General features: G+C 45.2%; 1 protein-coding gene across 3 annotated transcripts in view; it reads left to right on the top strand.

Moving 5' to 3' along the window:
• The window catches only part of LOC138515503 (PI-actitoxin-Avd5a-like), a 218,879-nt gene that overhangs the window by 176,688 nt on the left and 18,246 nt on the right, over window positions 1–23,945 (top strand). For 2 of the 3 annotated variants that reach the window (XM_069630313.1, XM_069630312.1), the window contains one exon: window positions 23,784–23,818. In XM_069630313.1, coding sequence (XP_069486414.1) covers window positions 23,784–23,818 — 35 coding nt within the window. Of the gene's footprint in view, window positions 1–19,777; window positions 19,850–23,783; window positions 23,819–23,945 lie in introns of those variants that run through there. The other variant, XM_069630314.1, reaches the window with a different exon arrangement.

The raw sequence follows: 23,945 nt of genomic DNA, 5'->3' as shown, positions 1-23,945 counted from the left end.
GCTTTGTCCATAATGCCAGTAACCATACTATGACAAAGTATGTTTATGCTAGCTCTCCCAATACATGCCAGTACCTCCATGTAAGAACATACTTCTGTTGGCTTTGCCTTAATGCCAGTGAAAAAAAGGGAATACACGCATTTCATCGACCACTTTTTCATCGTGGGACTTTGCATCGCCGGATTTTACATCACCAAACCTCTTTTTTTTAAAAACATTTTTTGGGGGGGTTTATAGGGGTTGGGGTATGATTATTAAATTAGGGGGGGTTTGGGTGGGGAAACCCCCCTAAAAAAAAAACAAAAAAGAGTTTTTGGCGATGAAACATCCGGCGATGAAAAGTCCCACGATGAAAAAGTGGTCGATGAAATAACGTAGAACCAAAAAAAGCCATGCCACAGTAAGAAAATAGATCCTTGCTGGCTACACAAATCCCCCACTCCCCATATAAGAACACTCATGTTGTATTTGCTCCCTAACGGCAGCAAACATCTCACGCCACAGTAAAAAAAACAGCTTTGCAGGCAGCACGAATGTAAGAACACTCATGTTGCCGTTGGCCTTAACACCAGTAATAAACTGCAATGCCACAGAAAGAAGACATGCTCTTGCTGGCTAGCCAGTAAGATAGCTCAGTGGGCTGAGCGCATGCTCTTGTGATCTGAGTGTGATTTGCAGGTTCAAATCGCGGCAAGGCCAACTCAGCCTTTCATACATACTTCAGAGTGACCTCCCTGATCTCTACCCTCCTCTACGGACCTTGTACTATTATGTTGCTTTTGCACCTTGTTACCTCTCTCTTACTCTGTACTGTACTGTTTTCCCTGCTCAGCAAGTTGTATCACTGCTGTTATAGTTACGGGTTTGTCAATAAATGCAATAAATAAAGCTCATTAAATGAGTGCAAACTTTGGCTGGGTGATATATTAGATGTAAATATGTTCTCTGTAGATCGCTTTGGCGAAAGTACTATATAAATAGCATATCATCGCACAAATCCCCCCATGTAAATACAATTATGTTGCACGCATCATGTTATATGCCCCATATAAGAATATGTATGTTGCCTTTGACCTTAAACACCAGTAAAATAAATACCCAAGTCAAAATAAGGAAACATGCGCTCCCCATGTAAGAACACTCATCATATTGCCTTTTACCTTAATGTGAGTACAACGTTCTATGTGGGGTCAGCCCCACTGTAGTATTCTCCCCCCTCCGGCCCCCACTCCAACCCTACCATCACATAAAAACACTCACGTTGGCTTTCCTTTGCCCAGAAACAGCAGTAAAACATGCCATGCTCTTGTCAAAAAATGTCAGTGCTCCAAAGCCCCTCCTCAGATACACAGATATGGAGGCATTCAGACACATGCACCCACACAGCTGATCTGTCGTTCAAACGAGCACCCAGAACATTTAGACTGTGCACTCATTAGCACGCGCAGTCACGCCACCCACACTGCATTCATTCACAGGTGTGCACTTGCAGACAAGGCCTAGCATACACACATACATACAACCACCTACACACTCCCTTGCATGCATGCATACATTCATCCATGCATGCATGCATGCATACATACATACAATCCCCACATTCACACAAATGTACTTTTTGTTTATGGTAAGGTAATTATTGAAAGCATGGGCCATGTAAAAGCTGAGCCAGCAGTAAAGCCTTTAGCTGCAACATGGGGGTGGAGGGAGTCCTATCGATGGGCTGGCAGGCTTTTGTCCTCAGCCTCTAGCCTTCACTTCAATGCCTGTTTTCTTACCTTGGAGAGCAGTTTATTTGTTTAAGTAAATACACCCTGAGATGAGAAATGTGACAGTTTCGTGCCGCTGGGCCCAGGCTGGGCATAACAGCAGTGATGACTGCTGTGTCAAAGGGGGCAGGAGGTACTTTAGCCTTCCCAAACCCAGGGGCACAGGAGCACCCAAATAATCCATGCCATAGTGATATTAACTGCCCATTGATAGTAGCAGGTGCAAACGGTGTGACAGCCTGGGTATCTACTAGCAGTGCCTTGCAATGCCTAATATGTCTACCTACACAAGCCACAACTGTTGACTTTGCCAATACTTGTTTTTAACAGGACGTCAGCACTGGACACGCATAGAGTTTATAAATTGGGTGCTAGACCTGGTTAAGGCATTTCTATTACACCAGTAGCACGTTTACAGCACAAATGAAGTCATTAACACTCAGACGATAGCACTTGAAGGGCCTGCCAGTGTTTTTTTCAAAGGAAAGTTTGATGGCAAAGCTTGAACAAAGAGCTCAAAGGATTCCCATGAGGAGGTGCTTTGGCGGGGGTTGGGGATAGGGGGAGGGTACTTGGTTGGAGGGACCATAGGGATTAGCATAGCCATGGGCAGTCAATGGGTGGGTAAATAACCAAACAACACATTAAAGCTATGTTTCCCTCCTTATATGCCATCTCCCCCCATCTGTACTCCAAATGCAATGGTTTCAGCTTTTAGGTGGCTCTGCCACATAATAGCCCAAACTAAAAAGGGGCATTTAAAACAGGAACCTTGTAAGGCATACTCCAACTCATTGTAGGATTAGGGTGTGCCTTAGAGTGCTCTAATCTGCCTCTTTTTAGCCAAGTAAATATCAGATTTGGCAAAGAGGTCAACGGACAACACAGGATAGTGGGCCAGTCAGAGAGAAAAAGGCAAGTCTAGGAAATATGGCAGTAGTGGTACTGCATGGCATGCTCGCATGTGTCAGAAAGGGTTGGGGATACAGACCTATCAGGGAAAAGGGTCTTTCCACAACAAAATAGGATATTGTTCTCTGAGACCACCAAGAACAGAGTCAGAATGCATAGCTCTCAACTCACACGCTTTTGGCGGGTGTCACCTGCCTTGTAAACAGCTGACTCACCCGCCAAGCCTCCTGCACGCCCATTCGTTTCAATGGGCCTCTCATCCGCCAAAATTCAAATCGGGTTTTTTCACCCACCTTTGCGACACAAATGGCTGAGAGCTATGAGAATGGGATTCATTATTTATTGCGTGTCATGATTTCTAACCTAATAGGGATACTGGACACCCTTAGAGGCTTCTATTCCAGTACACATTTTCTAACTTATAGCCCACCTCTCCTCGAACATGCTTAGTTCAAGTCGAAGGTAGGGTTTGGGTTAAACACCTACAGGTTCAAGCGGCATTACGTATAATACAATAAAGAGTAAGATAACACGTCTTGTTTTACTTACATCCAACCCCCTTTACACAGGAACTCTATAAGGTTTTCCGGCATCACTAGTCCTGACAAAATGGACCGTCTGCTATGATTGATTAAAAAATGTGTATAACAAATTTTTATTCAAATAATTCGAACTGAATTTAAACATAAAACACTACCCTCACCTAACACAGTGTACTAAACACTAAAAAACAGTTACTAAAACATGAAATACAAAGTTCACTTATTTGCATGACACAAAAGATATCACATAACATAACACAAAAAAATCTCAATGTGTCTCTAAAACAACAACCATCCCAACATGTTTCTGTTCTTCACTGCCCAGTTCGGGCGAACATTCTTCAGGGGAAATTTTTTTAAAAAAAGCATCCACTAATCTCTTTAACACCGTGCTGAAAGGGTAGATTCAAACTTCTATACAGGCAAAGGAAGGAAAGAACCTCCGAGCCTGTAAGAGTAAAAGGAAAAACTAATGAGTTCCAAAAAGAGGGAAAGGAAGTACTACAAAATGTAGAAAAAGAACATGGCATAGAGGTTATGCCACACTCACACGGGTCCCAACAGGGCACCCACAAATTTACCTTTAAATGGTGAAACTTCAAAGCGCGTCACAGGATGACAAATTCGCTGGTTTCTCGCCAAATGAGAGACCACTACTTCACAAAAGCGTCATAGTCCGCTAAAGTATCGCCACACCTAAATGAGACAGAACCAATACACAGAGACCACATGCTCTGTTATATCCAGAAAGGGGCTTCAAAATGCAATTACACATGAAAACAGGGCTCCAAATATCATAAAATAAATTACCTTCACAGATGTAGGGATCAAGACTGTAACACGCAAAGCAGCAATCAACGTGTTTGCAAAGGAGAAATCCACACAGTCAAGCCGTAAAGTATCAATCTGGAAAACAATGGATGCATGGCAATGAACACCATATGTCTGGCATCACCCTTCAACATGTACCGATGGGAGTGCTTTTATTTCACCCTCGTGATTAAGACTAAGTGCCCGTACAATATATAGAATGCAGAAAAAACTTCCATGCTGTCCATCCTACACAACGTGGGGAACCCATGGCAAAAGATAACCAAACTACCCCACGCGTACAGGAAGGGAATGTAACGGCAGTGGGAAAATTATCACAAACAGAACCACAATGCTAATGACTCACCTGTACACTCAGAGGGATTAAATCACTCTAATGGCAGCTTCCAAACGCACACAGCCAACACTGAATTCAGTGAAACCAAAAACTGCTGCACACTAACAGTACGTCTATGGTCGTGCGGCAACACAAAGAAAGGACTACACTACTCAGTGTAGGAAGGAAAGTCCATCAAAAGGAAGGGCCATGTTGGAACGGACCCGGCAACATAGAAAAAGGACTACACTACTCAGTGTTGGAAAAAAAGTGTTGGAAAAAAAGTCCATCAAAGGGAAGGGCCATATTGGAACGGACCTGAAGCCTACTGGTGTAGAACAGATTAGTGGACACCACGAGCACTAAACAGGTGTTTTTTAAAACAATGATATGCTGGCACCAACACAATATGGTATATGCATCTCACACTGTCAAAAATCATACTTGGCTGACCAAATGCCAATCAATGCTTTCGTTGAGACCTAGCACATTACTCTGTAATTTAAAAATAATTTTTTGCTCTACATTCAATAATTTTCGATCCGTTTCAATTTTGGTATGTCCATGCACCTTTTTCAAAATCAGCCATGTGAAATCATTAAAACCATGTTTCTTTTCAATAAAGTGTTTGACAAGGGGAGCAGTAATCACCTGGTTTTTGAGACAGCTGCGATGTTCCACCATTCGAACTTTACATTGCCTATTCGTTTTTCCCACATAATGTAGGCCACACGGGCAAGTGATTAAATATACAACATTGGCTGTGTTACAATTTGTCATTTCACTGAAGACCCACTTTACATCAGGTAGAATTTGCAATACTCTAGTTTCTTTTGTTTGTCCACACATGCTGCAATTCCCACATGGAAAATGTCCTTTCACTTCAGGCATACCCCACAGTCTAGTTTGTCTAACCTGTGGAGTTCGCATTTCTGTCACATCATTTCTGATTAGAATATTCCGTAGATTCTGACTTTTTCTAAACGCCACTAAAGGAGGCAACACTTCTTTACCACAATAGACTTTCTTCCAAGTTTTCATCACAATGGTTTTGATTTTATAGGACAAATTCGAAAAAGTGTTAACAAAAACAGTGCCAATCTTTTTAGTAGTCTTGTTACTTTTCTCCAGCAATGCCTCGCGATTCTTATTGTAGGCTCTTTTTGAAGCATTTCTTATTACTCTAGACGGATAACCCTTGGCCAACAGTTTGTTGGTCAATACATCCGCACTTTGAGCAAAATCATCTTTTAGACTACTGTTACGCTTCAGCCTCAAAAATTGTCCGAATGGCAAATTATTCTTTAAATGTTTGGCATGATGGCTGTTGAAGTGTAATAAAGAGTTCCTATCAGTGGTCTTATTGTAGGGCTTCACTTTCAAAAAACCATTGTGATGAAAAATGGTAATGTCTAAAAAATGGGTCTCCAAATCACATATAGACCCAGTAAATTTCAAAAACCGGTTTTGTTGGTTGAGCCATGTCACAAAACTATCAGCCTCTTCTCTTGAGCCATCCCATACAATCAGTATATCATCTATATACCTCAGCCACTTCCTCAAATGATGGATAAAGGGGTTGGTGGCTGGGTATATCACTGTTTTTTCAAAATACTCGACGTAGAGATTAGCTAAATTAGGAGCCATGGCAGCACCCATAGCAGTACCCTCAATCTGTTGAAAAAAAGTACCTTGAAATTGAAAAAAGTTTTGGGTCAAGGCAAACTCCGTACACCACAAAATAAATGCATTGCTCACAGGATGACCATCCTCTCTATTCATCAACACTTCTTCAACCACCTCTAGTGTGGCTCTTTGGGGTATCACAGTGTACAAAGATTGAATATCCAAGCCTATCAGTAGAGAATGGCCCGGAATAAACTCTATGCTTTCTATTTTGTTAATAGCATCAGTGGTGTCTCTCAAATAACTTTTCATTTTCAAAACAGATGGTCTTAGATAAAAGTCTGCAAATTTGGACAAGGGTTCCAAAATTGAATTAACACCAGATACTATGGGTCTGCCAGGGGGATCAACAAGTCTCTTATGTACTTTGGGCAAGATGTAAAAAACAGGTACCCTTCCGTGATCCCTAATTAGAAATTCACATTCCTGCTTACTGATCATTTCAGCGTCAAACGCTGAAGTCACCTTTTCTTTGATAATTTTCATAAGTTTAGCAGAGTAATGTGCTAGGTCTCAACGAAAGCATTGATTGGCATTTGGTCAGCCAAGTATGATTTTTGACAGTGTGAGATGCATATACCATATTGTGTTGGTGCCAGCATATCATTGTTTTAAAAAACACCTTTTTAGTGCTCGTGGTGTCCACTAATCTGTTCTACACCAGTAGGCTTCAGGTCCGTTCCAGTATGGCCCTTCCCTTTGATGGACTTTTTTTCCAACACTTTTTTTCCAACACTGAGTAATGTAGTCCTTTTTCTATGTTGCCGGGTCCGTTCCAACATGGCCCTTCCTTTTGATGGACTTTCCTTCCTACACTGAGTAGTGTAGTCCTTTCTTTGTGTTGCCGCACGACCATAGACGTACTGTTAGTGTGCAGCAGTTTTTGGTTTCACTGAATTCAGTGTTGGCTGTGTGCGTTTGGAAGCTGCCATTAGAGTGATTTAATCCCTCTGAGTGTACAGGTGAGTCATTAGCATTGTGGTTCTGTGTGTGATAATTTTCCCACTGCCGTTACATTCCCTTCCTGTACGCGTGGGGTAGTTTGGTTATCTTTTGCCATGGGTTCCCCACGTTGTGTAGGATGGACAGCATGGAAGTTTTTTCTGCATTCTATATATTGTACGGGCACTTAGTCTTAATCACGAGGGTGAAATAAAAGCACTCCCATCGGTACATGTTGAAGGGTGATGCCAGACATATGGTGTTCATTGCCATGCATCCATTGTTTTCCAGATTGATACTTTACAGCTTGACTGTGTGGATTTCTCCTTTGCAAACACGTTGATTGCTGCTTTGCTTGTTACAGTCTTGATCCCTACATCTGTGAAGGTAATTTATTTTATGATATTTGGAGCCCTGTTTTCATGTGTAATTGCATTTTGAAGCCCCTTTCTGGATATAACAGAGCATGTGGTCTCTGTGTATTGGTTCTGTCTCATTTAGGTGTGGCGATACTTTAGCGGACTCTGACGCTTTTGTGAAGTAGTGGTCTCTCATTTGGCGAGAAACCAGCGAATTTGTCATCCTGTGACGCGCTTTGAAGTTTCACCATTTAAAGGTAAATTTGTGGGTGCCCTGTTGGGACCCGTGTGAGTGTGGCATAACCTCTATGCCATGTTCTTTTTCTACATTTTGTAGTACTTCCTTTCCCTCTTTTTGGAACTCATTAGTTTTTCCTTTTACTCTTACAGGCTCGGAGGTTCTTTCCTTCCTTTGCCTGTATAGAAGTTTGAATCTACCCTTTCAGCACGGTGTTGAAGAGATTAGTGGATGCTTTTTTTAAAAAAATTTCCCCTGAAGAATGTTCGCCCGAACTGGGCAGTGAAGAACAGAAACATGTTGGGATGGTTGTTGTTTTAGAGACACATTGAGATTTTTTTGTGTTATGTTATGTGATATCTTTTGTGTCATGCAAATAAGTGAACTTTGTATTTCATGTTTTAGTAACTGTTTTTTAGTGTTTAGTACACTGTGTTAGGTGAGGGTAGTGTTTTATGTTTAAATTCAGTTCGAATTATTTGAATAAAAATTTGTTATACACATTTTTTAATCAATCATAGCAGACGGTCCATTTTGTCAGGACTAGTGATGCCGGAAAACCTTATAGAGTTCCTGTGTAAAGGGGGTTGGATGTAAGTAAAACAAGACGTGTTATCTTACTCTTTATTGTATTATACATATTGATATCCCTGTCAGTAGAGTAGGATGTTATTATAGGGACTGTTTATACCTATTTGAACATACTTCAAGCGGCATTACATCAGAACTCATAAAGGTTAATTCCCTATGATAAATGTGGCAACCCCTGGAGAGACACATTTTGCTGACCATCCTAGCAATGACAACACTGATCTTTCCCAGGATTCCCAGATTCCTGAGTGGACTTGCCGCGCCACCCCACTGGTGCCACACGCATACCATCATCTGCTGGCTCTGAAGTGTTTGCCAGGAACCACTCGATCCCTCAGTCAGCGCCGCAGCCCAGGTCTCCTTTTCAGAGCCTAGAAGACAGCCTGGAAGCGTGAGCCAAAGCAGAAATGCGCGCGCTCAGGCTGTGTCTCCGGGTCCACTGAGCATGCGCAAATCGATCAATGGGGGGCAGGGCCACCATGTCTCTCTGATCTGACTACAGTCCATCCCCTGTTGCGGCAAAAAAGAAAGATTGTTTTTCGCACTGAACTGGGCATGTTATTGTTCATGCAAAGTTCAGTGCGAAAAAAAGTATATATTTTTTTCTTTTTTGATGGGTGCAGCATTTTTATAAGGGTGGCCACAGCCCTCCCTATCCACCCCTTGGTGGTGCCCCTGCTCCTGTGGCTCCTCTCCATGACCGTGTCCCCTTCCTCTTTGCAGGTTTTTAGTAGCTGGGGCAATCATTCCAGTACCACGAAGAGCCTATTTCAATAATAAAACCGACCCACCACTGCCACTGTACACCAACATGCCATGTGTTTACGGTTAAACCCTTGTGCATTTGTTCTTTCACCTCCTAGCCACACAGTCCATGGCCGTTAGACAGACAACAAAACAACCAGAGCATAGAAGTTACTCACAGCAAATCAAAGCACAGCATTGGTTTTCTTTAAATGTGAGTAACTTGATACCAGACCTTTCTCCATTGTAATGCTCATGATTGATGGGGCACAGCACTGCCTCCCTTCATGCACCAGCAGCTTTGTAAGAATGTTCCCAGAGAAAGAGCCACACCCTGCAATAAGTTACTGATTGTATAATTGCACAAGAAGGCACAGTGCACAATAGCCTTCTTTCTTTGAGCTACTTACAGAGACAGTATATCACTCAGTTATTACCTCCCGGTGACTGCAAGGATCAAATTCAAAACCTTCTGCATCATCCACAAGGCTGTCTGGGGCCTGGGATCTCTACAACCAGCTTTCCATTCCTCAATGCGTGGTTCCAGGCGACCTGTCCCCTAATGCTCTAACTCCCAGGCAAGAGAAGACATGGTTTTGAGCAATGCAACCCTCCTCAGGCAGGACCCGCATGGAGCTGGTAGCCATTCATTCTGTGGCATAGAATCTCATTGCAGTGACGTTATTCAAGAGTGAAGCGTGACCACCATGTACCACTTTGTGAATCCTACTTTCTTTTCTTTAAGATGATTTTGAAGTTGTTTATTAGTTACACACTTAAGGTAGGGTGTTTTAATCCTCTTCTTGTGACTGCTTTAAGGTCAAAGACTGCATGATGCCACTTCAAAACTTCACAGGCACACCCCCACCATGGATTATTTCAAATGAAAGTGCAAAGTCTTTAACAGATTTAAACTCACAGCCTGCCCAGCCCCCACAATCCATCATTTGACAAAGCTTGGCGAGTCTTCATCAGAAGGTGCGTTCCCTTCATTTCATTCTTGCCCAGGCTGCTCTCTGCCATCGCGATTGTTCCTTTATAACCCCCCTCGTATGGCTTTAATTTCAGGATGTATGATATGATATGATAGTTTATTTGTATAGCGCCTATAAACAATGTGTTTCAAAGTGCTTCAGGCAGGGAGGGAACAAGGGAAAATACAAACATTGAATATTCTTACATGTCCTTGAACAATGAGAATGTGAAATTAACTATCATATTCGGCCTGGCGACATTTCAGATAGTGCAAGAGCTCAAAGACATATAGGAAGGAAATGGGAACAGACAGGCAACTACCGTACTAGGCCTGACGACATTTCTGATAGAGCCGGAAGATTACAAGAGGAGAGGGTGAGGGTGAGGAGAAGGAAGGAGAGGGACAAAACAAGCAACTATCGAATTAAGCCTGACGACATTTCAGATAGTGCTGGAGAGGGAGGGGGAGGAAGAGAAACAAGAGGGAGAGGGAGGAGACAAACAATGTCGCTATCATGCTATGTCCGAGGACAATTCTGATAGAGTAAGTGCATAGAGTAAGAAAGGGAGTGGGGAGAAGAGAGAGGGAGAAGGAAGAAGGGAGAAAGGAGAGAACAAGAGTAAGTAGTGAAAAGAGTGGAGTATCAAGAGGGGAGAGGCAATACAGTTGAAGGAATCAGTAATACACATAGTATTGCAGGGAAACAGCAGAGGCAAGAAAGGATTCAGGAAGAAGATGGGAACAGCATGATACAAGATCACCATGAGTGTGTGATGCAGATGAAGTCCGGCATGAGAATAGAGACGGGAGAAGCATCAAGGGTCAAACGAGTCCATGAAGTCCAATTCAAGCATTTGCAACAACACAGTGATTGTAGAGCAATAGTGTATCAAGACAACTCCTGGAGTGGAATGATGAAGGGGGCAGAGGGAGAGGGCTAAAGGAATGTGAGGTAGGATAGACAGGAATAAGCAAGGCAGGAAACACGTGCATAGAAGAGGGGGTGGCAAGGGAAGGACATACAACACCACAGGCAACCATGGGGAGGCAAGGGAACGTCAGACAACACTACTGGCAACCTTGGGGGGGCAGGGTAATGACAGACACACAAGAGGCAACCATGGGGGGCAGGGGAACAGCAGACAACAACAGAGGCAACCATCGGGGGGGGGCAAGGGAAAGAGGAAGCATTTTGGTAGCAGATAGGGAGCAGATAGGGGCCCTCGTCGTGTGCCTTGGTCATCAGGGCCGGCTCCCGCCTCCCGTTTGCTGTGATTGGCCCATCTAGGCCAAGGAAACCAAAGGGAGGGGGAGTCGGGCCAGACAAAGGAAGAAGCAAGCCTGAAACATTGCGATCCGGCCATCTTGAAAGGTCAAACCACATGGGTGAACAAATAGGAAGATGTAGAAGGAGTTAAGAAAAATTGAGAATGAACCTCGAGTCCGAGACATAGAGGGCCTGATTCGTAAATAATTTGGAATTTCAGAAAAGGGCATAAATAGTACTTTTGTAAAATGTCCTATTCTGAGATATGTACAGGTCACCTAAATCAAAAAGCTAAGTTGTGCATTTCAGGAAACACTGGGCAGCCAAAACTTTCACTACACTGGGGTAATAGACCCTGTCCCTATACTAATATATTCGTTGACTCTCAACGTCCATGCGGGTCTTGGGAGCACAATTCTGCAGTATGGACATGAAAGTGCTGCTCATGCTATATTGAAACAACGGAGGCAAACACCCTTGCACCCACTAGAACGGGTCTGGAAAGATACACAGCACATCCGTGGCAGGAGCTGCAGGCATTGCAGAGAAGGCTCAAAAAGGATGGTTGTTTTTTTTGTTGTATATTTTGGTTTATAAACAGATTTGATTCTTGCTCCATCTTACACAAAATGGTAGGTGCAACCATTTAAATCATGACAATTTCCTATTATAAATGGGATTTAACAAAATCCCTAGTCCTGAATTAAAATATTATCCATAAAATGCATTGTGCAACATTTTTGACCTTTGAGATGCAACTCTCAATCCCCTTCTCATGGCTGAGGAGCTTCCAACAGGTTATGTCTGCCATGTTTGCTATGGATCCCCTCCTTCGAAATGTACAATTAAAACTCTTCTGTACACAAACCACTAATATAGTTTGCCTAATCACCCAAAGAACGCACACGACCCTTCTGTGAGTTGCATATTCTCCTGCACACGGCCTGGCCAGATGAAGGAACACGCAAGAACATTTTAATTCGTGTTGTTGTGCGTTCCTTTTGTGAGTGCGGGATGCAAAGAAAGATGTGAAATGCCCCCTCCCCGATCCCTGCAGCTCAGCTTTGTGTGACTCTGTAAAAGTGCCTCTGATTGTCTCCGTCCCTTTTCGCTTTGTGAACCCCCACATTTTTAGGTTGGGTTTATAAGGTGACGCTGAAGCGCCACTTATAAGCTAAAACTATTGTTTTGGAGTACATCTAGGAGGGAGAGGAAATGTGAGGACTGACACAGAGCTTGTGTGTGTTGTGTGGTTATCTATACACCCATTGACTGCCCATCATCTTCCAAATTCCTTTGGTCACTCCCACCCAGTACCCGCCCCTCCCTGCCCAAAATACATCCTCCTCGGATCTCTCTGAGACAGCTTTATCAAGCAGTAATATTAACCTTTGACCTGAAAGTTTTATTTCTAAGCTGTCTGCTGAGAGTGAATGGCTTAATTGCTTCTTTAAATGCGACACTAGCCTAATACAAATCTCTCAACCAAGTGTGCCCACAGCTGCTTGATTTCTATCTGTTCCTTGCACTGAAGTCCTGTTAAAAGCAGGCATTGACAAAAAAGAACGTTTTGGCTTGTGTATAGGTACTGAACAGGCATATCCTAGGCAATGCTATCCTATGCCCTGATAATCACACCCTTGTCCAGCTCTTGCCAGCTGATGGCCAGGTAAAACCATTATGCCAACTGCCTATGCCATGCCTACACAAAATCCAAAACTGTTGGCTGAATGCTTATTCGTTTGGGCAATACGGTGGTGCTGTCAGCACTGCATATACGCCAACACAGTTGTTATAGGAAGTGCAGATAGAATTCGAGGAGAGACACAGAGCCTGTGCGTGGCGTTTGGCATTTTACAAGTCAACTGATTTAGCTGTTCTATAGGAACTGCCAGAAATATGCCCAGGTACTAACAACATTTGCCAGCTGTTGCCATCTCATGGCCCAGGACTGAAAACTGGCAATCTCATGCCTACGGAATAGTAAACAATGTTGGCCTTGTCAATGCTTGTTTGTAGTGCTGGGGCGTCAATCATCACTGGAGGGAAGAGAAACACTTTGTGAAATGGACATGAAATTTACATTGGCAGCGCAACGCTTCGGCGTGTCCTTCAAAGCCACGTGAAACGCAGCCTTGCTTGAGGGCCTAACCGGGTGTGCGCTGCATGGGGGGTGCACACTGCATTACAGTGAAATAGCTTACATTGTCAAAACATCATTAAAGAAATATATTATTTGGAGTTTTAATATGCACGAGAAATAAATGTCTTTTAATAGCCAACACCTATATTCATGAGAGAATTGTAGCATTCCAGCGCCTGGAGACTGCCCCTGGTTGGTAGCAGTGCGTGGTATAAGTCAACATGACAAAATATTTCTACCTTCCGGGAACCATGGTGGCTTGGTAAACCTGCCTCACACTTTTAATGGCCACAATTCCTTCAGAGTTTTTTTGTCAAGTATCACATTCATTAAGTGCTTTTCCACAGTCCAATTTTCCTTCAGAAAGATTTTCATTTCTCAGGAGGATAGCTCAGCGGCAACGCTCGCCTTGGAAACAAGACGACACGAAGCAACACAGGTTCGATCCCCCGGTCCGCCTTTGAAACCTCGGGGTATTAAGTGCGTTATAACAGTGCCTTGATGCCCCCGGGCTGTGTGAGCGCTTTAAAAATACAAAGTAAATAAATAAAATAGTGTTATTTTTTTTTTCATAGAGGGCAATGATGGGTTATCAGGGGCAAGGGGTTCAGATTTAGGGACGAAGGGTAGAGGTGTAGAAGTGAATGGTTAAGGGCTAGAATGAAGGTAGGGCAGCGAGGGCTGAAGGGTTTGCATAAAGTGCTATGGGGGAGAAGGCTTAGGATGAGCGGTAGGATCCAGGGAGAAGGGTTTGCAGTGATTGGTGCAGGGTTTGGGCTGTAGCTATGGGTAAATGATTAGGGGTAAATTGATGGAAGTGAGCAGTGATTTGTTAAGCGTGAAAGGTTATGGATGATGAATTAGATAGGTTAGAGTTGCAGAGAGGGGAGCTGAAGTCAAGAGTCATGGGTTTACTTGCAGAGTTCACTCACGGATTCTGCTACATATGCATGCATGTCTCAAATGCAATGCAAACATGACAGCTCACCACTGGCTGCATGCTACTAGACATACATATACATTGCCTTCAGCATAATGTCCCAACGACATTATCATGCAAAAAACAAGTGTATGCAGGGAGCAAGAACAGGAAATGGCATAGTGCCACTTGCCAGTCCTCCCAACATGGCACTATTCCAATAGTACCATGAAAAAAGGTAGTGTTGAAGGGGTGTGAATGTGCCTGGTGCTTCAGTGGCAAGTGCGACATGGACAGTGACATCATCACAAAGGCATGCTTCCAATCCAGTGGATGGACCCACATCATCATCCAGAGGCTTCCAAGGGTCTGGTCCAGCGTGAACTGCTAATGACTGTGGGGACACAGATGACCCCTTCCCTAATGAGCCTGATATGATATGACATTTATAGCGCGCCTATACACAAGTGTTTCAAGGCACGACAAAGCAAGGGAGGGGAAAAAGGGGAAGACAAGATAATGATCTTACTAGGCCCAGTGACATTGAGATCGCGCAAGTGCAGGGGAGAGGCAAGGGGAAAAGTGCCTGGGGAAGGGGAGGAGCAGCGAGTGCAAGACATAGGTTCAAAACATCGAAAAACAAGAAGTGCGGCCAGCAGATGGCAGTGCAGGGGTTAAGTGAGGACAAGTGTTAGATAAATGCAGGTAGGGGGGACTGTAGGGTTGCAGATACAGCCCCAAGTGCAGGGTTGCAAGGAGACAGTGCAGGTTTACAAGTGGGAGAGCAGGGACCTGGGCCCATGGTTCAGAGGGTAGCCAGGTAACCAGTGCAATAACAGACAGGCGATCCTTGCAGCCACTGGGAACCAATGGAGAGATTTCAGTGCTGGAGACAGTGCTTAAAGTGGGCCGGGGCCTGCCGGGGCTGGGCCCCGGCAGTCTCCAAAAAGTGGGACAGAGCCGGGGCCCTGCCGGGGCCCCGTCCTACCGCAACATTGGCGGGATGCATTATCCCGTCGCGGCCGCAGCCGCGACAGGATGATGCGCCTGCAATGAAGTCAGGCAAGCTGACAGAAGTGGCAGCCAGCCACAGCGACGCTGTGACTGGCTGCCACTTCCGTCAGTCATAGTAACTGCATCTGGTGACCCCTCGCGCGAGAGGTCACCAGAGGCAGTTACTGTCCCTTTGTTTACCCAGGTCGCCGAGGCGTCTTTAACCCTCGGCGAACCTGGGGATTCCTCGACATATTTCGAGGTTTATAAAAGATGGCTTTGAAAGTACACATTTCAAGCCATCTTTTATAAAGCTTTGCCGATGGACAATTTTGTCCGTAGTCAAAGCTTTATAAAAGATGGCTTGAATTGTGTACTTTCAAAGCCATCTTTTATAAACCTGGAATGTTTAAAAAAGATGGCCTGAAAACTAGGCAAACCGTAGGGTATGCACACAAATATATATAAACGTTATATATTTGGGTGCGTACCTTTCTATGGTTTGTGTACTTTGCAAGCCATCTTTTATAAACGTAGAAATATGTAACATATTTCTACGTTTATAAAAGATGGCTTGCAAAGTACACAAACCATAGTAAGGTACGCACACAAATATATAACATTTATATATATTTGTGTGTATACCCTACGATTTGTGTACTTTTTAGGCCACGCCCCTCCCACAAGCCACACCCCCAAATGGGGGCCCCCCCTCGATTTCTTACCCCACTTAAAGCCCTGGCTGGAGACATACGATCCCTGGGCTTGAGTCCAAGTCTTGCAGTCCTGTTCTGGATGAGTTGCAGAGGGTGGAGAGTAGAGGCAGGCAGATTTAGATAGAGGCTGTTACAATAGTCAATCCTAGATAGAACAAGAGCTTTGGAGACAGTGAGGTTTTGGGGGAAGGAGAGGAAAGGAAGGATACCTCTGAGGAGATGCAGTTGGTAGTTTGACTTCTTAAAGATGTCAGAGATATAAGGAGAGAAGGAGAGTGTGGAGTGGAAAATAACCCTGATGTTCTTAGCCTCACAGGAGGGAGCAGGAAGAGGGCCAAGGGAGGCCGGCCAGAGAGTGGCAGGAAAGAGGGGTGCAGGTGAGCCGATGAGGAGGATCTCCGTCTTACTGGCATTCAGGCAGAGATCATTGGCGGCGCACCACTCCTGGATTGCAGACAGACAATACGGGATGAGAGAAGGAGAAGAGGCGACAAAGGGGAGCCTGAAAGCGAGGTGGGTGTCATCTGCATAGAACTGGAAGTTGGAGCAGAGAGCAGCGATGCGATGGGCGAGAGGTGCCAGGTATTGGTTGAACAACCACGCAGAAAGGTTAGACCCCTGGGGAACACCACAGGTGGAGAGAGAGATAGAGGAGAGGAAGGACCCAAGGTGGGCCTGAGAGGGTCGGTCAGAGAGGGTAGAAGTCAGCCAGGCCAGAGCCTGATCAATGATATGGGAGGATAGCATAGGGGCAACATGCTCGCTTTGAAAGCACGACGACACGGAGCAACAGAGGTCCGATCCCCGGGTCTGCGCTTAGAAACCTCTGGGTATTAAGCGTGTTATAAATACCCAATCATATCATTTCATATCATACCCAGGTTATCACAGCGCTGGTAGAGCAGGATGGCATGGTTGACCCTGTCAAAGGCAGAAGAGAGATCAAGTAGGGTGAGGACAGAGGGGAGATAAGAGCAGCAATGCGGTGGATGAGAGGTGCCATGTATTGGTTGAACAACCAGGGAGAAAGGTTAGACCCCTGGGGAACGCCACACGTGGAGAAAGAGATAGAGGAGAGGGAGGACCCAAGTTGGACCTGGGAGGGTGAGTCAGAGAGGCAAGAATCAGCCAAGACAGAGTCTGATCAGTGATACCCAGGTTATCATGGAGCTGGTTGCGCAGGATGGCATGGTTGACCATGTCAAAAGCAGAAGAGAGATTAAGTAGGATGAGGACAGAGGGGAGATTAGAATCAAGGTTAGAGAGCAGGTCTTCACAGATGTTTAGGAGAGCAGTTTCCGTGCTTCTGGCTGCTCTGAATCCAGACTGATGGTCATGGAGACAACCAACAGAGTGTACATAAAGCTGGGTGATAGCCAGCTTATCCAGGAGTTTGCCCAGGAAATGAGTGCTAGAGATCAGGCGACAATTAGCCTGAAGGGATGGGTCAGCTGAAGGTTTCTTGAGAAGAGGGTGCACAAGAGAGTGCTTCAAGGAGGAGGGGAAGGTTCCAGAGGTGAAAGAGTGGTTGTAGAAGTCAGCCATGGGTGAATCGAGGGTGTGAATGTGGTCCTTGATCGTTTTGGAAGAGCAGGGAAGAACCTGTTTTGATGAGGTTTTCATAGATCCGACTTGTCTAGAAACTTCGTCAGGGGAGAAGAGAGGAAAGGCAGAGAAGAGAGGGGGGTGGCCGCAGGGGGGCCGGAGGAAGAGGAGAGCGTGGAGGAAGAAGTAGGAAAAGCCGACAGGGTGGACCGGATGTTCTGGGTTTTAGAGATGAAGTGAGAAGCCAGGGCTGTACAGGAGGCTTGGGAAGGAACAGGAGAGGTAGAGACTGCGGCAGGATTGGCCAGCTCCTTGCAGATTTTAAAGAGTTCAGCTGCATTTTTAAATGCTGCCGAAACGCGGGCTTGGTTGTGAGCTGCAAGCTGAAGCACTGAAGTACTGCGAATGACTGTGGGGACACAGATGACCCCTTCCATAATGATGGTTTGGCAGTGGGCCAAGTGATATAGCCTTCCGTGGAGCCTGATATGTTGCTGAACCATGCCACAGTGTGCCATTCTACTGCTGCTGTAGGGGCTGCCTGAATTCAAGCCTCTCCTGTCTGCCATCCTCATGCAGGCCTTTCAATGAGCGTGTCAACTCTTCGATGACCCTTAACATCAACAGAACGCAGTGCTGCATGGGGACCTTTCTCCAGGAAGTGTGCCTTCCAAGGCCCAGTCCTTGTACACCCTTGTCCGCTACACATGCAAGGGACTCACTCGCCCCCTCTATGTATGATAGACTGCATGGTTGGTGCATTGTCAAATGGAACAGGGGAAAGAAGCACCAGTTTTAGGTGCAGAATGGGTGAGGTTTGATCCTCATACAAAGTACCGTGCAGGGAAACCTCATAAGGTAATGGGTGTGCTCCAAAGAAGTCTTGTGATGGACCACCAACCTGTGGGCCTTTATACAAAGCTGATAGCTACCATGCCACATCTGCCAACATCCGGTCATCCACTCGCCGGCCGTTGGGATGGCGTTGAGCGCATGAATCTAGCTGTTTCTGACTAAAAATGCCCTGCGGGACTAGTCAGTTCCCCCTTCGGCAGTGGTCAAACACCACTGCTGCAGGGCCATTATGGGTTAACATAGGCCTCTTTTCTGGATCCTGGAAGTTCTGCAGCGGGGACATGGGTGAACTTGCCTCAATGTGGCAAAACAGACGACTGAAAAATTGACTGCAGTGTATACTGCAAGCGCACTAACAATTTTGAAACGCGACTCCCTCTCTTGGGGCATGGTTTTGTTGTGTAGCTGCTTCAAGTTGCCATCCTTGTTAAATTGTCATCAAGCAAGAATATACAGACACTTTCTTGGGGTTGGCCACGGACAGTGTCATACACTTCCCTGTGCCAGCGGCGCAGCTTGTTACGGGGAGAGAGGTATGGTATCCAGTGAATAGCTGGCCGGGATCTTACCCACTCCTGACTGAAACCAGGCACAGGGTGCATTCGACAATGTCAGCTCCTGTTGGTAAACCCCCCCCAGAAATCTTAAAATAACCCAACACCCTAGAGTAGTAAGGTAGAGGGGGTGGGGGAAATTCTTCCTGGATGGCAAAGGGGGGAATTTTTACAGGTCGAAGGTCAGTGGCCTGTCACGCCATGGCCACATTCTCGTCTATTTGAACTTCACACTTGCCCCACCAAAAGGTTCTGGCCAAATTATTCCCCGTGCCAGTAAGGTTACAAATCTTAGTGTAACTTCGGAATCTCAGCTGAACCATAACTTGTAGCAGTAGTGAAAGGGACCCGTTTTCATATGTTTTCCATGGTGGTCACACCCCTTCATAGCACTAAGTTACGTCATGTGTTCTTGGTGGGCTCCTTCATTAACACCACTCTTTCAGATGTCAACGCCATCTGCACACAATAATACACAAACAGGGCCTTTCCTCAGTCTGAGCTCTCCTGGAGTTTAGATCATCAAAGATGGAGGCTGCAGGGAGCTTGACTCATAGGAACTCTGGCCAGGGCTCCAGAAGAGACGAATGGATGGGTGGATGTGTGTCACTCTCAGCCTCTGCAAAAATCTCTGTATCAATGAAAAGCCTTGTAATAATGACATCATCAAATACATTTGCAATTGCAGTCATTAATACTTCATGACTCAGTCGACACGTGTTTCGACCAGTGGTAGTCTTCCTCAGGTCTGATTCACAATAAGATTAGAAAGTGATGTACATAAACTAGTGAATTGGATTGAACAAAACATGTTTTTAGAAAGTTGCCCACGAATAAACATGTATGTGTATTTGTCATTCATCAACCAAAATAGGGAATCATCATCAATAAGACAAACAAAAGTAAGAATGGCAAGAATAAACCAAGGCAAGAGAAGAATTAAGAAAAACAGTAAGTATGAAGAGAGAAAAATAATTGATAGAACATTGAGCAAGAGAAAACAAGAAAAGAAAGAGAAATATGAATTAGAAGAATGAAGAATACATGACTACAATTTCAAAAATATTTGATCATGTCCTTATTGCAAGGCTTTTAATTGATACGCAGGTTGAGAGGAACACACATCCACCCATCCATCCGTCTCCACACATCTCACCAGTTTTTCAGTCACAACTTCTCAAGAAGTATGCCAAATGCAGCTCTATGTTTATCTTTGGCTTACACTATCAACCTCTGGGTTCTGGGTAACTTTATTCTTAAGCTTACTGGCTCGTTTAATGCCTTGGGTACCGGCCTCATCTCTGCCATGCTTGATTTGGCCCTTTCTCAATTGGTGACCAGTCCGACTCATAAGCTGGGTAACATCCTGGATCTCATCTTTGCATCTGAACCTTGCACTACCATTTTTGCCCCCTACGCAGCGATTTTGTCTGAGCATTTTTCATTCCATTTGCATGGACCCTCTCGGCGGCTGCTAACAGATCCAACACTCTCTCTGTAGCTAGTCGCAGGTGGCGTACTGTTCCCCCTGCCGAAATTGCGACTTCATTGATTGCCCATTGTGGTGCTCACTCCTCATTAGATCTGGACTGTGTCTCCAGGGCCTGTCTGGCCTTGGCTGAGTGCTTGGCCCTTCTTAAATGCTCTAGATTGAGAGCTCGTCGTTCAGAGCTCTGGTTCAACAACGCTCTTCTGGCACTTTGCCTTAAAAGGAGGCAAGCGGATCGTAATTGGCATCCCACCTATGCCCCTCAAGAGAAGTTGCTGCTGCACCTGGCCTCTTCTTTTTATGCTAACGCTGTCCGTGAAGCCAAGTGCATACATTTTTCCACTTTGATTGAAGGCTCTCTTAGCCGGGCGAGAGAGCTGTACAGTATTGTGCACTTTCTTTCTTCCATTCCCTCTGAGGCTGTTGCACCTTCCCAGACTATGTGTGATTCCCCTGCAAATTTATTTGTGCATTAAATCACTACTATCTGTAAACAAATCTGCCCTTCTGGGGTGCAGGTGGAGCAGACTGTTTCCACCCCGCAGATCTGGAAGACGGGTGACCTGTGGTCTTCTTTTCCAGTTTTCTCAGTGCAAGAGATTATGTCAGCTACGGCCAAGTTCTGGTATGCCTCTCCTAGTGATGCCATTCCTCTTTGTGTGATCAAGGTTATCATGCCCTCTATCGCTGCACCTACCACCCAAGCATTAACTTTTCTTTTACCATGGGCACCATTCCGGCTAGTCTTAAACCTGCGTTTGTTATTCCCCTTCAGAAAAGACCCACTTTGGACTCTTCTGTCTTTCGCTAATTTCCACGCCATTTCTCTTCTTCTGTTTTAACTATATGTCTTGAATCCTTTGTGGTCCCCTGTCTTAGCTTATTTCTGCAGAGCTCTTACTTCTTTGATGTTTATCAATCTGCTTTTCATGGCGGCCATGGGACTGAGGGAGTGCCTGTTGCCGTTGTAGATTACCTTTTGCGACTCCAGGACCAGGGCAGCATGGGAGCTTGTGTTTTACTGGACCACTCTGCCGCCTTTGATACTGTTAACTTTCTTGTCCTGCTAGAGCACTTTGCCCAAGCAGGTATTGCTGGTACTGTCCTGGCATGGTTCAGATCCTTTCTTTCTTACCACACCCAGTCTCTTTCTCGTCCCCCATATCGGTCCACTCCTGTTCTTCTCACTTGTGGGGTGCCCCAGGGGTCTGCCATCTCACCCATTTTGTTTAATGTGTACATTCAGCCCCTGGCCAAACTCATCTCCGCCCACGGCTTCCATTGCTATTCCTACGCCGATGATAAGCAAATCATTGCGCATTTGGATCTTGCCCTCTCGTTTCAGGGCCTGTGTGGAGGCCGTTGGGGAGAGCATTAGTATCAATTGGCTCAAGATGAATGGTAGCAAAACTGAGGTGTTGGTGGTAGGCCACCCTTCTGCCACTGCTCTCTGGGCCCTTCATTGTGCCCCTCTTCTCTTGGCCCTTTCACTGTCTCTGCTGTTTGGATTAAAGATCCTGCGGTTAAGATCTCTGCCTCCCTCTCTGCTGATAAATAGATTGGCTCGGTATGCCAACAAGGCCATCTGCGGCTGAACATTTTGAGGAAGGTTCTCCCCTATATCCCGCCATAGTTCAGGGCTCCTGTGGTAGCACTTTTGGTGCCCTCCGCCCTGGACTATTGTAATGCCCTGTACCTGAGGCAACCGGCTTACCTTATCAGGCGTCTAATGGTTCTTCAGAAGTTAGCAGCTAGGTTGGCCAATTCTGTTCCCCGTTTTTCCCATCTGACCCCCATTCTTTGTAGTCTGCAGTGGCTCCCGGTCCATAAGCGTATTTCGTTCAAGTCCATCTGTCTGGACCATCTGTCTGCTTCATTTACTATGGTACCAGCGCAGGGTATGTGCAGTAGAAGTTTGTCCACTATACCCCTGGCCGACTGCTGAGGTCCACTCACCTGTGCTTAGTTGATGTGCCTCTACCACGGTACACTCGGATTGGCGGTCCTTCTCTATTGTTGGGGCGAGAATGTGGAATTCCCTTCCATCATTTCTTCGCTCTTTTGAGGACTATCCTGCTTTCAGGAGAGCCCTGAAGACTTATCTGTTTTGATCGTCGCTGTGTTGTTTGCCTCCTAGTTCTGCTCCTAGCACCAAGATGCCCTTGGGCGAACGTTGCACTTAATAAATTCCGAATACATGAATACATACATACTAACATCTCCACGATTCTCTGTTTACATTGGCTGACAGTAACTTGGCAGGCTCCATTGAAGGCTCTCTGCCTCGCCTTTAGGTGGCTTCTTGTTCTGGTGCAGCCATACCTCGCTGCCAAGATTCGACCTTCTCAACCCAGGAAGTTGTTCCACTCGATTCATCATTGACGCAACTTCACAATTAAAAGCACAGAGGCGGCGGCAGAACTCTGCCCAGGCTCCTGGGTTGATGAATGGCTCTCAGGTCTGTTTGCAGTTCACCATCTTACTAGCTTTACAGAAAGCCTCGAAAACATACTTTTTCTGTAATTCTCTCCCCACGCCTTATGATTTTCTGATCTTTCCTTGCCATGCCTGGAGGAAAGTTAGTTTGAGGGCTTGCGTGATACAAGTAAAAAACAAACCGAATCAAATCGAGTCGAATACATCAGTTAACCACTGAAATCGAATCCATGGAATCGAAGAAGTGGAAACAATTGGTGACATGTTCATGTTTTATTATATGGCACCAACCATGCCTTTTTGTCAAGGAAAGAGGAACAGGTAATTTTCACAAATGGTGGTAAATGTGTTTGCCGCCATTTTTTGTGATCCACCTCACTGTGCTCAATTTGGATGGCGGAGTTATCGAGTGAGTTGAACATAACGTGTCCACCTTCATTTCCCGCTCCGCCATACAAATGCAGCTGCGTTAACGCCAGCATGGATTTTCTTGCGGTGTTACTACAATGGAATCCACCTACAATTACCACCTGGTAAAAACTGGTGGATTTTATAGCAATACATTCTAAAATCTGCCTGCAAAGCGTACTTAGCAGGCGGCATAAACACCTTTCCCTCCACATAGTGGAAAAGTGAAGGATAAAGGCAGAAATCGCCTTTGTTTATTCCTCACTACTCCACCACCTGGTGGAAAGGAGGAAAACTGCACGAATGAGATCTTCTGCACAAAAGTCCAAATGGCGGTGGCCCCTTCTGTGCAATTACAGACGGTCATCAAAAGGACCCACAGGGTTTGCATTGAAATAATTGCACGTTCGCTACCTAGAGTAATATGCAAAGTTGCCAACATGGGGATCAGAACCTTTGTAGTCCCTTGGAAGACAAAACATGTTATTAAAGTTGTATGTGTTTATGTATTAGAGCAAATTCGTTGTAATTGATACATTCCATGTCTTTCAGGTGGAATTCAAGGCACTGGAAACGTTCCAGAAGTGGTAAGAAATCGCCTCTACTGAATGTTGCATGCTTCTGCATTGCATGCTGCTTCCTTGACTCCCACTTATTATTCAGGGCACCACGAGGCCAAAGGAAGGGAGAGAGGAGGAATTAATAGAAAGCGTG

Source organism: Ambystoma mexicanum, chromosome 6q, assembly GCF_040938575.1.
Source record: "Ambystoma mexicanum isolate Mex_15411 chromosome 6q, UKY_AmexF1_1, whole genome shotgun sequence".
Lineage (NCBI taxonomy): Eukaryota > Metazoa > Chordata > Amphibia > Caudata > Ambystomatidae > Ambystoma > Ambystoma mexicanum.
Note: the sequence above shows the minus strand (reverse complement) of the source record. Positions and strands in the feature narration are given on the sequence as shown.